Source organism: Sebastes fasciatus, chromosome 19, assembly GCF_043250625.1.
Source record: "Sebastes fasciatus isolate fSebFas1 chromosome 19, fSebFas1.pri, whole genome shotgun sequence".
Classification (NCBI taxonomy): domain Eukaryota; kingdom Metazoa; phylum Chordata; class Actinopteri; order Perciformes; family Sebastidae; genus Sebastes; species Sebastes fasciatus.
This window is the reverse complement of record NC_133813.1, coordinates 21,958,233-21,973,016: the sequence shown is the minus strand read 5'-3', so window position 1 is coordinate 21,973,016 and position 14,784 is coordinate 21,958,233. Positions and strand designations below refer to the sequence as shown.

The 14,784-nt window shown below is 39.1% G+C and overlaps 1 protein-coding gene across 1 annotated transcript in view; it reads right to left on the bottom strand.

The window, feature by feature from the left end:
* Positions 1-14,784, bottom strand: part of opn4xa (opsin 4xa) — a 41,905-nt gene that overhangs the window by 14,151 nt on the left and 12,970 nt on the right. Inside the window, exons 3-5 of the mRNA XM_074618052.1 lie at positions 8,402-8,532; positions 6,529-6,586; positions 1,010-1,145 (exon numbers count right to left, since the gene is read on the bottom strand). Of these exons, the coding sequence (XP_074474153.1) occupies positions 1,010-1,143 (134 nt within the window). The 5' untranslated portion in view covers positions 1,144-1,145; positions 6,529-6,586; positions 8,402-8,532. The remainder of the gene's footprint in view (positions 1-1,009; positions 1,146-6,528; positions 6,587-8,401; positions 8,533-14,784) is intronic.

Here is a 14,784-nt window from a genome sequence, read left to right as displayed (position 1 = left end):
TGGCACCAACCTGCCAAGGATACAGTGGTCAACTCTTAATAGATTCAGGTCCGGACATGGCCCCTGCTTGGCCAGCCTTCACAAATGGGGCAGCAGCCCAAGCCCATTGTGCGCCTGTGGAGAGGTGCAAACAATGGAACACATCATTGAAGCTTGCCCGCTCCACAGTCTAAAAGGAGGGTTAGACACCCTCCATACAGCAGACCAGGAGGCAACTGCATGGCTCAAGGACTTTGCATTCGCTAAATAAATAAATATTAAATATTCTTAATAACATAGTTTGCTGGTATCTAATATGTGTTGCTAAATGGGACCGACGTCACATTACTGTAACAACACAAAAGTGGCCAGTAAGAGCCAAATAATGACAAATGTTTATTCAATAGCAACTATTTTTACATACTTTAAATTACTTTATTTTACAGGAACAATAGCTGTGCTTCACGAACAAATAAATATTAGGGTGTAATCTAAAGAGAATCAATCATAGTCAATGCTGGCTGTGACGTGCAAGCAGCATGTCAGCAGCACTTGAGCGTCATGCAGGATGCCTCATGATGCTTTACTTCCTGTTTCTACGTTGTTTTCATGAAATTCATTTGTTCCATCTCTTTATCAGCAACCCAACTCAAAGTGTGATTCATGTCGTGGGAGACACGGTGGAAATGAGGCTATGCATTCATGACTGAAGTGAAAACAATGAAAGGCTAATATGAAACAACACTGCCGACGTTTAATCATTTGGAACAGTTCATTATTCCAGACTAGTTTCTTGGACGTAACGAGGCCTTGAGGCAGGATGCAGTGTGAAATGAACAATGATTAGAAATAATAATTGTTTTCTGGTTATCAATTGTCTAATTAAAACAATTAATTAAACAACTGAATTGATTGTTTTGATTAAATTCTTCCTGCATAGTTGTTTGTGTATAGAAAGGGCTAGTAACTAACTGCTCTTGTAGTGGCAATGACAGAAAAGCTCATTCTTCGCCATCACCCGTTCACTTACCAGAAAAAGGCGTACATGACCAAGGCGTTCCCAGTAACGCCCACTGTTCCAATCACCAAGACAAAGAAGGCAACGATGTAGTGAGCGTGAGCCTGTACTTCCACCTGCCGATAGAATCCGTGATCCACATCCATCTCTGTGACGACGACAAACACACACACACACACAGAAACAGATGTCAGCATCAAAGGGACTTTCCTCGTGTACAGCATGTCCCAGTGACTTTCAAACAAACCCGATGTTCCTTCCCGTTCCTCTAACCCACTAAACCTAACAGCATTATGTAAGAGTGCTTATCTTGATCAGCAAGGAAAACATCTGGAGGCAAGAATATAAAAGAAGACAGGATGGCACACAGCTGGCGTCTGCAACACTGTCTTTATTCATTCCTTCATGTCTTTATATTTAGCGGAGTCAGTTTGGCTCAAGGTCATGTGAATTAGTTGGTTTCATAGTAATAGTTTAATCATTACATTGTGTTAATAGTTTATACATTACATTTGGTTTTACATATTCTATTCCTATTTCAATTTTTGTTTGTTTTCATGCTTTCGAGATGTACCAGGTCAGTGCTCACATGTTGTCACAAGTGAACTTACCCACTATTTTCCTATCCGAGGAAATTCCCACATTTCCTCCCGGCTCATTGTTGATATTTTGAAACTCAACTGTGAGCTTTGTTGGGTTTTAAAACAGGAAATGTTGGGTTACTGTGGGGCCCTATGACAAAATTGGACAGTGTATTTGTAAGCTCTGAGGGAAAGTCCGGACTGTTTTGGTGCCTACACCGCTGTACAGTATGTCTGTCTGGTTGGTTGGACAATACAGTCTGTCTATCATGTCTGGCTTTCAAGCTGTACAGGGAAAACTTTCACACAGAACAGTGCTAAAAGCCTTAAAACTGTACACCTGAGCACTTTTTAGCCTTGCTAATGGCATGGCTCTGTGGATGGCAATGTTCATCTGTCTGTCTGTCTGTCTGTCTGTCTGTCTGTCGGTAGGTGGACTCTTAGTCTTGTTTGCCATCCCTGTCTCCCACAAAATTACGTTCCCATACAACTAAACTGCATAACCAAAATGCATTTTGAGGGAAACGTATTTTCTCCCAGATTACAGTCACAGTTTTGAACATGTGATCAACATTGTAGATGGAAACAAAACAAAATGAAAACTTAACAGAACTACTTAGGTTCAGGTAACAAAACTACTTGTTTAAGTTTAGTAAAAAAAAATAATGATTTGGCTTAAAATGACTTAAAAACAAAACAAAAATGCAAGAAATGACTATGTTTCACACGGGACTCCAACACCGGTCTCCTTTTGCTTGTTATACTCCTTATTATTCAATAACATTTATATTCAACGTATTTTCATTTGCGGTCACTTGATATACTACATCACCTGCTCTGCGCGTTGCTCTTTGTACTACATCACTTGCTGCGGCCGTCCACAGAGGTATTTGTTATTAGACGAGTGTAATCCGCGACAAAATATGTTTCCTTCCGAACGTAATTGAGAATGCAGTAATGTAGTTGTATGGGAACGCAATTTTTAGGAGACAGGGCTGTGTTTGCCCACCAGGGGCCTTATTCAAAAAGCTTCTAGGAGAAAGAGTTGCTCTTAGTGACAAAATTCTAAGAAAAATTCTTACTATTATTACATTTCCTTGGAATTTTTCCTTACAGTTAAGACTAGATCCTCGTAAAGATAAAAGTCACTCACAGCTCCTAAGGGGAAAACTGTCGGTGGAGGAGGACTTTTAAATACTTAAGAGTTTCTTTCACAAGTAGGCCTGTATTTTCATGCATTTTGTCGGCTACTTTTAAAGTATGGCTTATAATTTATTCAACAGAGATGTTCATTACATAAAATAGTATTCATAATTACACAATGTCTTAGTAGAGACTCAGTTATATGCATACATTTCTATAACCTCAGTGTCCTCTTTTAAAAACGTATTTTTATAAAATGGCTTTTTTTTTTGCTTTTATTCATTGATTTATTCTTATGATTTGTATTAATTGTCTTTATCTGTTTCTATTTCTTGGCTGCGTTTGACTTTCTAATTTGTAATTGCACTGTGTACTGTGCATTTTTCTATTTTTCTTTTTTTTTATGAACCAATCACACCTTTTTAAAAGACTGTGCCATACCTAGCAACGGGATCAACCACACCTCCTTTCTAAGGTAAAAGTTCCCCCCTTCCTTGTTCAGAGTTGATCTGAGAAATTCCTTAAATCTCTCCTAACCTAGATTTTTTTAGGCTAAATTAGGAGCTCTCTGGAAGTATTCTGAGTGATAATGGCCCCAGATGTATAAACCATGCCTATGTACAACAAAACAAATACACCATTCCCTGCATGTAACTGATACACAGACCAGGCGTACACATAAATCGACAGGGATCCGAGGGTGATGTGCTAAGATGGAGATGAAAAATAAGGTAATAAATATTTAGATTCTGAATCATTTTATTTTGTTTAGGTTGTTAGCAAGTTTCAATGATCGTGTGATTAGTTTTCAGTCTAAACAGTGATTTGCAAAATTTGTTTCAATCATCTTCCCCCACGCATTTTTTTTCTTTGTGTCAGCTCTCTTGAAGCATTTTTTGCCCTTGTTTAAGCTTTTCAGTTCGTTACATCTTGAACAAGATAAATCCTGCTCTAGGCACTGGATGTTCAATGCAAGGCGTTTGGTTAGGAATTATCTTTCCTAAATCCTGACACATGGAAACAAAACGCATTCCTGTTCAAAGAGCTTTAAAGGGAACATATCATGCTCATTTTCAGGTTCATACTTGTAAAATCACATTTTCTGATCCAGGCAGCCCACAAGATTTGTGGGTTGGTTGGCACTCCAGATGGAGTGGAGCAGAAGATCATGTTAGTTTTCTACCGGGCTGTCTTGGAAAGTATCGTAAGATATGGCATCACGGCCTGGTACGGTAACCTGACTGGGCAGTTGAAGTCACAGATTTCACGCCTGGTGCAGACTGCCATGAAGATTATGGGGGTCAAAAACCACCCTACCGTCCAGATGCTTTATGAGCAGTCTGTCATCAGACAGGCACAGAAAATTGTGTCAGACCCAACTCACATCTTACATCAGGAGAACCAACTTTTACCTTCCGGCTTGAGATATAGAGTCACGCGGTGCAGATTGAACCGTTACAAACATTCATTCTTGCCGATGTCTATTAAACTCCTCAACAACTCGTAACATAAAGCTATCATAAGGACAGTGCAAAATGGTTAGACAGTGCAATATGTTAAATTAGGACAGTGCAATTAATGCATCTGTGTAATATTGGGCTATTGTTTGTGCAATATGGGCAAGACGGTAAACGGTGCAGTGCACTACCTGGGTGCAATACCTGCCATGGTGTGTGTGATAGTATGTGCCATTAAGTACGTGGACTGTGTATGTGTTGAAACATCTGTTTCTGTGGAACTGTTTCCCTGTCTTGTGTGGAATCGTTTATTATTGTTGTTGCACTTTTCTGGATGAAAATGCTCCCCAAAAGTCTTCCAGTTCACCTTATACACTGACTTGACATGACAGATTAGAGTGAATATATGCATTTTTGTGTAATGAATTACATGTTTATACGTTATAGAATTAGAAGGATTATGACAGTCAGTGCATTTTAATATCAACCATTAACTCTCGCAAACTGTAAAATCGGTAGGCTAAGTATTAATCCCGATAAGAGTTGAAGAGCAGTGAAGCTGCTGTGGCTTTCTGGTCAGAGAAGGAGATCCTCACTCAGTATTATTGAACTGATGGGCTTTGAGAGTTTTTATGAGGTCGTTCTATACATACAGATCAAAGAGCCAAAAAATGACAAAGGATAGTTTCTTTTTACCAACAACTCTAATAAGGCAACATACCATTTACAAAATGGATAGTAGTGTGACAGGCAAGATGTATCCAAGTGCAACAGTTTTTAATCTGTCAAAAGTGCCCAATAACTGCTGTGCTGTAAATGACTGAGAAATATCTATCAAAAAGGTGATTAAGTCAAGGCATTTCTGATAATGAAAATGGCTGTATGTACTTCCACATGCTGTTCCACGTGGCCATTGCTCAGCTGCGGCAGTGATTATAAGACGATGTCTATGTTTTGTTAATGTGATGGAATCAAGAGGGCACCTCGAGTCGCGCAGCATTTATCATCCCTTGTAAACCCACTTCCCTGTTCGCCACTGCTCTGCATTATAGAATGGAGTTGGGTGCCCGTGCAGCTCAGTGCTCTCCGCCACAGCAGATGCTGTAAAACATCTGTCATGTATCGCATTAATAATTTGTTTCAGAACATGAACATGTTATCATAAATCATGTCTGTTGACTCGGTGCGCAACGCAAAGCTGAGTGATGGTGCTGTGCTTAATCCGCCAGAGCAGTAGGGAATCTGACTCATAATGTATATCCATGAGAAATGCATGTTGCTATGCCTAAAAACTATGGTATAAAAACTTAATAGATAAGTATAGATATTTATATTACGGCACAATGGGTGAAGTACACATGGACGTGCAGGGTGTCGGGTCCAAACAGGGAGCTCTTGCTGTGCTCAGTGAAGGCTTGTGCGTCAGAGGAACCCTCCATCACCTCTTACTTCCCCTCATTAGGCATCAAAGCATTGTCTCATACGAAAGGCTAAAGTCCCATTAATCAAATACATATCTGATTTAGTGTGACTGTGTTCACACTAAAGGTGAAAAGCACTCGCTACCATCTTTAATGAACATTTTATAACTGGGATGAATGCATAGTCATTCAGAAATTGTTAAAATGACTGTTTTGATAAAGGAGAGCATGTCCTGTGTACTGTTTTAAGTCAATTATTTTAATTTATGTGGCTAATAAAAATACATTCAAACTATTTAATTTAATAAACTACAGATCTTTTGGTAAATTACTTGAAGAAATTCTCTTGACAAATGTATTGCTAAGGGTTACACAGAGAATAGGTCACATCAACAAGTGTGTTCGAGATTTTACTTTTAGAAGTTATCCTCCATTGTTGGTGATAATTAAATGATGTTATAAAAAGGATGTTGTATTGGTGAGACACCTGCCGTATGCACATGCCCAGCTTGTGGTAAATTTAAGTATTGATCTGCTAATGTCAACATTACTGTATAATTATATGAGCGGGGTAAAATCTGTTGTGGTTAATCAAAGGGTGATGAGAATAAAGAAGATCTTAAATAAGAGCTAAAAATGAGTGACTGAATGTAATCTACCTTTAATACGACACAAGCATGAAACTGGTACAACAAGCAAGCTGAAACGAAACACGTATGGAAACCACAGATTTTTCTGCAAATGCATATTTTAAACAACCCAAGATACAACTGTTAAATTAAAACATTCTTGAAAATTGTTTTTATTCTCTTAGAGAGTTTGCTTCATATTGTTGATTTCAAATAGATTTGCATATCGTCGTTTAAATACTAGTAAACAACTGCATAAAAAATAAAGATTCCAATATATATAAAAAAGTATTACTTTACCTCATCCAGAGAGTGAAGTCCCTTTTCCTCTTCAGGGCACCTCTGTGTTTGTAGTGGACTGGCAAACAGAATCAGAAGCCGTAGTACAGCATGTCAAAATGCACCGCGCTTAAAAGGTTCAAATGGATAAGGTTGATGACTGTTTCTCCAATCTCCAAGTTAGACGGAGATTCTCCCATAAACTGCAGCAACAGTAAGCTGCTGCTACCAGTGCTTGAGAGAATATGAGAATACATAGAAAGGCACATAGAAAGTGAGTAGGAGCAGCAGCCCATTGACCCATCCCCCTTCTGGCTGGCTGGCAACCCATCACACACAGCTCTCACATGGCACAACGCATCGATCAAGCCAGTGTGTGGTGTGTGTGCGTGCATGAGGATGTGTGTCTTGTTTGTGTGGGAAGGTGGGAAGAGGCTCATAATAAAAGACATTTCAGGTAAAATCTAAATCCTTGTAAATGCTTTTAGAAACAAAATGTGCTTCATTGGAAAACATTTTTTGAAACACCAATTGTATGTTGCACCATTGCCATAATGAATCAAGGTAAACGTATGTGTTCTGCAGAGTAGTTTTCACATACATTGATTTCTGTGATACTCATTGGCAGTGGCACAATTGTATGTGAGCACCAGTTGACTACATGGGATGTGAGGAAATGACAAAGCCACGTTGTTGCTGCTTCCCATTGGGCGCTTTGGGAATTGCAAAGAAAGGTCTTGTGGTTTTGAAAAGCACCAAACCTTTCACATATAGTATCAGACACATTGTTCACTGCTCATCCTTGTGTAAGGTGAATCTTGAGAAAAGCACTCAGACAAAAACCTCCCAATGTTTATCATCTCATGCACAACTGAGCAGACGGCTGCCGCACCTCCTCTTGCCCTTATTATTTCCCTTTTGTTCGATGAAATCTGGACTCTTTGTTTGACTGTCATAGCACCTGGCCCGGTTCAAAGGAGGTCAGAAAACGCAGCGACTTATAAAATGGTGCTTTCTCTGTGAAGATTCAGTCTGCATCTAGCAAGAGGAGGATAAGCCTTTTACACTTCTGGGTCACTGCACTTGCAAGGGAAACAGACCCATCAACATACACTAGTTTCCAACCAGTTGGCTTCACTATGATGAATTCTGACATAGAAACACAGGGAGGCAGATACGGGTTTCCTTTTGCTTTTCTGTTGATTTGTTTTTCTGTGTTGTGTGTTCAAGCGTTGTTCAATCAAACTACAGGATTGCTATGACCAGCTGATCCACTGGCAGTGCATTCGTAGGATCATGAGTACAAGGCTTAACTGTTTTCTTTATGTAGCCAAGACAAAGACAGCTTTCAGTAATGTACGCTTCATCAACAACGGAAATCTGATTTGTTTCCTAGGGGAGTATGCACGTGCATTCTCAGAGGTGTCAACCGGTGGGCAACTCCGGGGTCTGAAAAGTGAAGCCAATGCTGAAGTGCCTTAAACTTGCATTCTTTCTAATAGCCAGCAGGGGGCGACTCCTCTGGTTGCAAAAAGAAGTCTGATTGTATAGAAGTCTGTGAGAAAATGACCCTACTTCTCACTTGATTTATTACCTCAGTAAACATTGTAAACATGAGTTTATGGTCTCAATCGCTAGTTTCAAGTCTTCTTCAATACAGCATGATGTTCATTTAGTAAATTATGGTCCCATTTAGAGTCAAATAGACCATAAAGCAGGGGATGCTTTAGGGCGTTGCTACCTTGTGATTGATAGGTCGCCACCACGGCGTTGTCCGGTCTGGGTGTTGTCCGCGTTTTTGTCTTTCACAGTGTGTTTTCAGTTCATGGAAGTTAATATTAACGTTTTGGTCACCTAAAAATGTTATTCAGCGTTCGGTTGTACTTAGCTCTACCTTCTTGTGTCACTTCTGGTTGCAACGAAGGTGGCGACGTCCAAAAGATGAAGATGAAGATGATGTGGTCACAGGGAAGAACTGCGTGGGAAACCATGTTGTATCGCCACTTTCTCCGACTTTTCCATAGCCTGGAGGAAGACAATTAAAGTGGCAATTAGGGCTGTGTATTGGCAAGAATCTGGCGATACGATACGATATTATTTTTACACATAATATCGTGATACTCATATGCATTGATATTTTCTTACACCTCTAGTGACAATAGACACATTTTTTGCTTTAACGTATCATTATGAAGTAATGTTGATTGCACAATGTAATGGCTATAGAATAACGACACTATCTGCGTTTTGACTGGTCCCCCTCGCTTTCACTATGCAATTCCATCTGCCAATGGGTACGATCTCCTGGGAAAATGAAGGCTCAATTTACGGCACAAAGAGAGTGCGTCAACCCTTGCGCAACCAAAAACAGACAGACCGTCAGTTAGAGGCAAACCCCGGCTCCTCAAGAGCCACCAAGAGATGGCCATACACTACAATTTTAATGACAGGTGTTTTCATCAGGCTTTAAGACTGGATGAGATTGCTGTTTGTTGGCTTCTTCTGCCTGCGGTGACCCCAACACAACAATCAACCATCCAATTACTGTCAAAATGGTCTGTCACCTCTTTCACGCTTTCTGAGGTGCGAAAAGGACAAACGCATTGCGCAAAATACACTTCAATAAAAAAGCTTGTATGTGTGAATTAGTCTGCCCTAAGGGGATTTTAGAGACAAGCAGAATAAAACTGAAGAGGATCTGTGGGGCCACCGGTACATATACAATGTCTCACCATGCACGAAAAACATCTAAGAGAAAGGTTTCATTTGTCAGGAACTGTCTGTGACTAAAATCTTAAAGACTAGAATGGAAAGAGGGAAATTAACGTGATGTTTCTCAACCACTCTGACGTCACATAAGGACTATTTTATAACGACGAGACAAGGCCATCCTCAGTGAATAAGGACAATAATTATCATCGTGGCCATTGTGTCCTTTTAAATTGTAATTTTAGGTCTCCAACCGGCTATTATATGCAATTGTAACTACTGAAAAGCAGCGGCAAGTGAGATGCCAATCCAAATATGCATTGTATAAAGAAGAAAGAAATTGAATGAATAGCTAATTAGGCAGGCACATCATTAAAGTTCTTGTCAACCAGATACCAGAGACCAGACATCAAGAGATGGTTTGTACAATTTGTTTCTGCTTTCAGTTATTTTCAGTTATTTGTTTATTTAACTATTTTGTCACATTATTTGTAAATGTCATTCATTTAAATCTGGTGAGGAAGTCCCTTCTTTATTGGCCCAAACACAATGAAACGTAAAGGCATTTATAAGCACTGGAATTATTATTCACACCTGTTATTTTTGGCCAACTCATTCTTTAAGAGCTGTTTTGATCCACAGACTCTTCTTTGGTTGTATTGTTTTAAAGGTGTTATTGATAAAATTTGTATGCCGACGAATATTTAAAAAAAAAATGAATACATCCACGGAGCCTTCAGAAAGGTGCCGAATAAAAGTACGGCTTTTCCTGACAAAAATTATATCGATCGTGAATGAGTCATTTTAAAAATGTTGGCGGTTCCAAAATGAATGTTTTGTTTATCTCTGTTGAGGATATCTGACTTTCAAATCCCACTTCTAACAAAGCTTGTGAGCCAAAAGTAAAACGACGTCGGTATCATGTGGTATCTCTGGGTCATCACTTAGTATGGAAAAAACTGATAAATAACTGAGATTGACGGTAAGTGCCTGGCAACGACTTGTTGTCAAGTAAATGCAATGGAACGGGGGAGGGAGAACGGGATATCTAGTGGCTGAATGTTATCAATGTTATCAATAGCACCTTTAAGCACTACAATTCATAAAATAAAGTCAGACTCTTATGAAGTGTTTTCACAAACACAATTGGTGTCTGAACACAATATTAGACCTCTGCACTCTCTGATTTGTGTTCAAAAGCACTTTATTATTATTATTATTATTATTATTAGTTACAGAATTTACAAAGGATTTCTCCAGCATGGTTTGTTGACGCTGTGTTTGATGCTTGTTGTAGCCCTGGCCCCTTGTACCGTAGGTTTATCCCCCAAATATCCCAAATTAGAGTTGGGCCCCAGACAGGAGAATAATCACAATTCTACCCAGTCATTTAAAAAAAAAAAAAAAAACTGTAAACCAATTTGTAGAGATAGCCCGGATAGCCTACTACAAAATGCACAAGATAAACCAAAACACAAAACATCAATTCATTTTTATCAATTAAATCTTGTTGTATTCAACCCAAATAGCAGTAATCAAATCAAAAGGGCATGGTTCATAGTCAAATACAGTCTTACTCATGAAAAATGCCCACTAAATCAAGAGAAACTACGTTCAAATTCTGAGTCCAGATATGAAAATCAAGAAAGACGGAGAATCCTGGAGAGTTGCAGTAAAGGAGACTTATTTTAATGGACCAACAAAGGCAAGGAAGTCCATAGTTGCATCCAAACAGGTCCAAGATGTAGCTGAACAAGCCTCCCAAGTCATCCCACCTGCTCCAGGGATCAGCACACCTCCAGCAGCGCCTTGTTGTCCAAGAAAGTTTACGAAATCCAGACAGTTCTCGGATCACTTGCTGCTCAGTTTACTTTCTATACGTCAATGTTTTCTTTTTGGAGCAAAGGTGTCCAGAAACTGAATTAAACTTCAGATGATCTCCTCCTTTAGCCTCTCTCAGATCTCCTCCATGTTGCTTTCCTCCCCCAGCTCACAGGTGTGTCTCATTTATCTCCTTCCCCACCTTCCTTTCCTGTCAGGGTGGAAAAGGGCTATTCTGTACTTTTTCCTTCTGATTCACGCTTTCTCCAGGGACGAGATGGCAGGCCAAGCTTCCTCACGCGCTGCTTCCAGCTAGGTGTACTTAGGCAGGGTTCCCATGATGATGTCCATAACAATCCAATACTCATGGATGCCAGAATTACCCCAGATGTCCACAGGATTTGGCTCTAGTGCCGGTGGCGCTATGGCTCCATCTTGTCTATAACGCGGTTCCAACGTCCACTGGAAGCGTTTCAGAAATTGATTATTTGAGCAAGCTGTTCTTTTGCTGACATTTGTTTGTGATTTACGCACAGATGTATTTATATTCAAGTTAGCAAAATGCACGCTTTGATTTGCAAGCTAAGATCATTTCAAGTGGTTTTGAAATAAAAGTACCATCTACCTCAATAAAATCATTTCTCCTCTTCTGATAATACCTTGTTTTATTTTTCCTATTCATCCTATTCCATTCCTATTAGTCAATAACTCGACAGTTTGACTTCCAATCAGCTGCATCACCACCTTTTTCTTTCACTTATCACTACTCAAACCGAACACCATCTTTGTGACCTGTTCATGAGCATGCAAGAGCCCTATAGGACTCTTAACATATAGCAGCAATTTGTGAGTGTCAATCATTTGTGAAACGTGACGATTTGCTATCTGTGTGTAGGCAGTGCTCACAAATTACTTATAAAACGGGCCCCTGATGAAGTGTGACCTTGTCTGGCTCCATTTTCTTTGAAGTGGGTAAAGACCTCACCTCGCATGCCCTTCTGTAGGCAGTCAACTCCATGCACAGGCATGATCGACATAGATTAATTCCCATACAGTATGCCACCAGGTGACAAATGGTAAATGATTGACTGGTCACCTTCACAGTATGCTCTTGATTGATTATTTTTTCTACATTACATAAGCGTGTCAGCATCAGCAGCAGTGAGGCAGGGGATGGTTAGAGGAACACTCTGAATCATTAGGAGGAAAGTATTATCTAATGGTACAGAGGATCAACTACTCATCTATATTAAGGGCTCCTGCAGACCTGTCTATACTGTCTACATGGATTACTACAGATTTAGTTATAGCTGCTGGCACAGCAGCTCGCAGGAATGAGAGATTATCAACGAAGCTCAGTGACACAGTGAACTGTGACAGGGCTTTCCTGAGACAATCATGAATTACGGCTATTGTATTTTCTATGGCTTTTAACAATATGGCCACAGTATGTGCTGATGACTGACAGATATCTGAGGAACTCCAATGCTTTGTAAAACACACAAGACATATGGTTAGATCACATATACAATATTAAATCTGTCAATTATAGTAATTTTATGTGTCTCAATACAATAAAAAGTCTCTCATTGTGTCATTTCTGCTTTCCTAGACTCGTAAAGTATCTTCATCAATGGATATATACATATATATACATACATATATATATATATATATATATATATATATATATATATACACACACACACACACACACACTATATATATACAGTATATGTGGACATGATAACTCCTTGTACAACTTAAAAACAAGAATACACTTCACAGTAAGTGTCTCGCTAAAACTCAGACAGGTGTGAGAATAACAATTATCCTGCGGGGAAATGTTTTTGACACTGTATTTGTATCAACCGTTGGCGAGACTAAATGTGCAGTCTGATACAATATGTTACCGTCAACAGACCCAGAGGATGTGTGTGCTGAAAGTGTGAGATGATGACGGCATATCAGGCGTCTCTCCTGTAATGAATCAAGACGCCGAACGCCAACAATTTGCAGTCCATGCATTATTCTCTCATAGTCTGTAAAGTGTTTTGACACACCATGCTGCTTCCTCTTGGTAATGAATTTGCTCCACGTCCTCTTCCTTTTCCTGATCTCTATCGCTATGTTATTGTTTCATGCAGATTTATTTGTGCCAAGAACAAAGACCCTGCTGCACTTGCTCTATATACAATATCCTTATCTGAGCAGCAGTGATCATAGGCTATAAATGTAGTGTACCTCCCGTGTCCCTCTTGGTGACCACTACAGCTATCAGTACCAGGGCTTATCGTGCCACCTATCTTCAGTATGGCTGTGCAATATATTGATATTATATTGATATCGTGATATAAGAATAAATATCATCTTAGATTCTATTTTTCTGGTTTTAAAGGCTGCATTACAGTAAAATGATGTCATTTTCTGAACTTACCAGACTGTTCTAGCTGTTCTATTATTTTGCCTTTACCCGCTTAATCATTATATCCACATCACTGATGATTACTTATGAAATATCTCATTGTGTAAATATTTTGTGAAAGCACCAATAGTCATATACTTGTATACATGTTGTACATGTGTGGATTTGGTGATGGATGTAGGATGTGTGTGTATTAGACAAATTTATCAGAAATTGCCATTGCTGACAAGTGACTTACAAACACGTCCACTGAATCATTGCTCAGAAAATATCAGCTAGTTTTCCTGTGGCAAATTTCTTTTTGGTTTCTCATAACGAAAAAAAAACTTAAAATTTTACAAATTTAAATTTTTCGTTGAAAAAAATAGATTATAGTGTAAAATATACTGCACTCTAAAGTCCATTGCTGGATGTATGTAATCTCATGTTTCATTTCTTCTGAGGTCGAGCACACTTTACTGTTTGCTTTCAACCACCAGAGGGCGACATGATACATTTCCATGCTTGTAGGGAGACAGCAAAATGCTCATACATATACCCCCACACCTCCACCCACTAAGAAGCAGAGGAATACTTCCATTATTCTGATATTGTGCAGACCTCTCAGGCTTCTCGTGATGTAGTTAGTCTCCCTCTGGGATGTGGACTCCATACATTTGGAGTAGTTTGTTTCATGTTAAATTTGGCAGAGTACATGCAGATACTGTAGGCTGACTTCCAGCTGGACACACCAGTCATTCCAAGAGAAAATTATATAGGTGTATCTAAAAAGGGGATTCACATACAGTACTACCTCCACTACACGCCGCATGTATGGTGTACGTGTGTTTGTTTGTTTGTTTGTTTGTTTTGTTTTTTTGGTGCTTTTAAAAGAAGTGACTTCATATAATTATCTATCAGACTGATGTTTAAAGGTAAATGGATGAGGAAGTAGCTTCTGGCACTAGCACAGAATCTAAACATCCTGTGGTCCCACTGGCACACTTACTGTTTCGCTATCAGTGGCCTATAGGAGTAGTATGTTTAACCACTGACACAAGAGGTATCTATGGAAGCCCTGAAAGGCAAGCGGGAATTTTTTTTTCTGGTGATCCATTTTCATTTCCAGGTCTGATCTAAATTCTTTAATCTCCTGTGTTGATGACTTAAGAACAGGTGAAAAAAAATGTAATGCCAGAATAATCTTTCAAAGTTTACTTTTTTTTTCTGTGAAACAGGTGGAAAAAAAAATTTTTAGACTGATTTTTCAAAGTTAAAGAAAACAACTGAAATGACTGTATATAAGACATTTAATATTCTCATCTCAATTCAGAATTTCATTA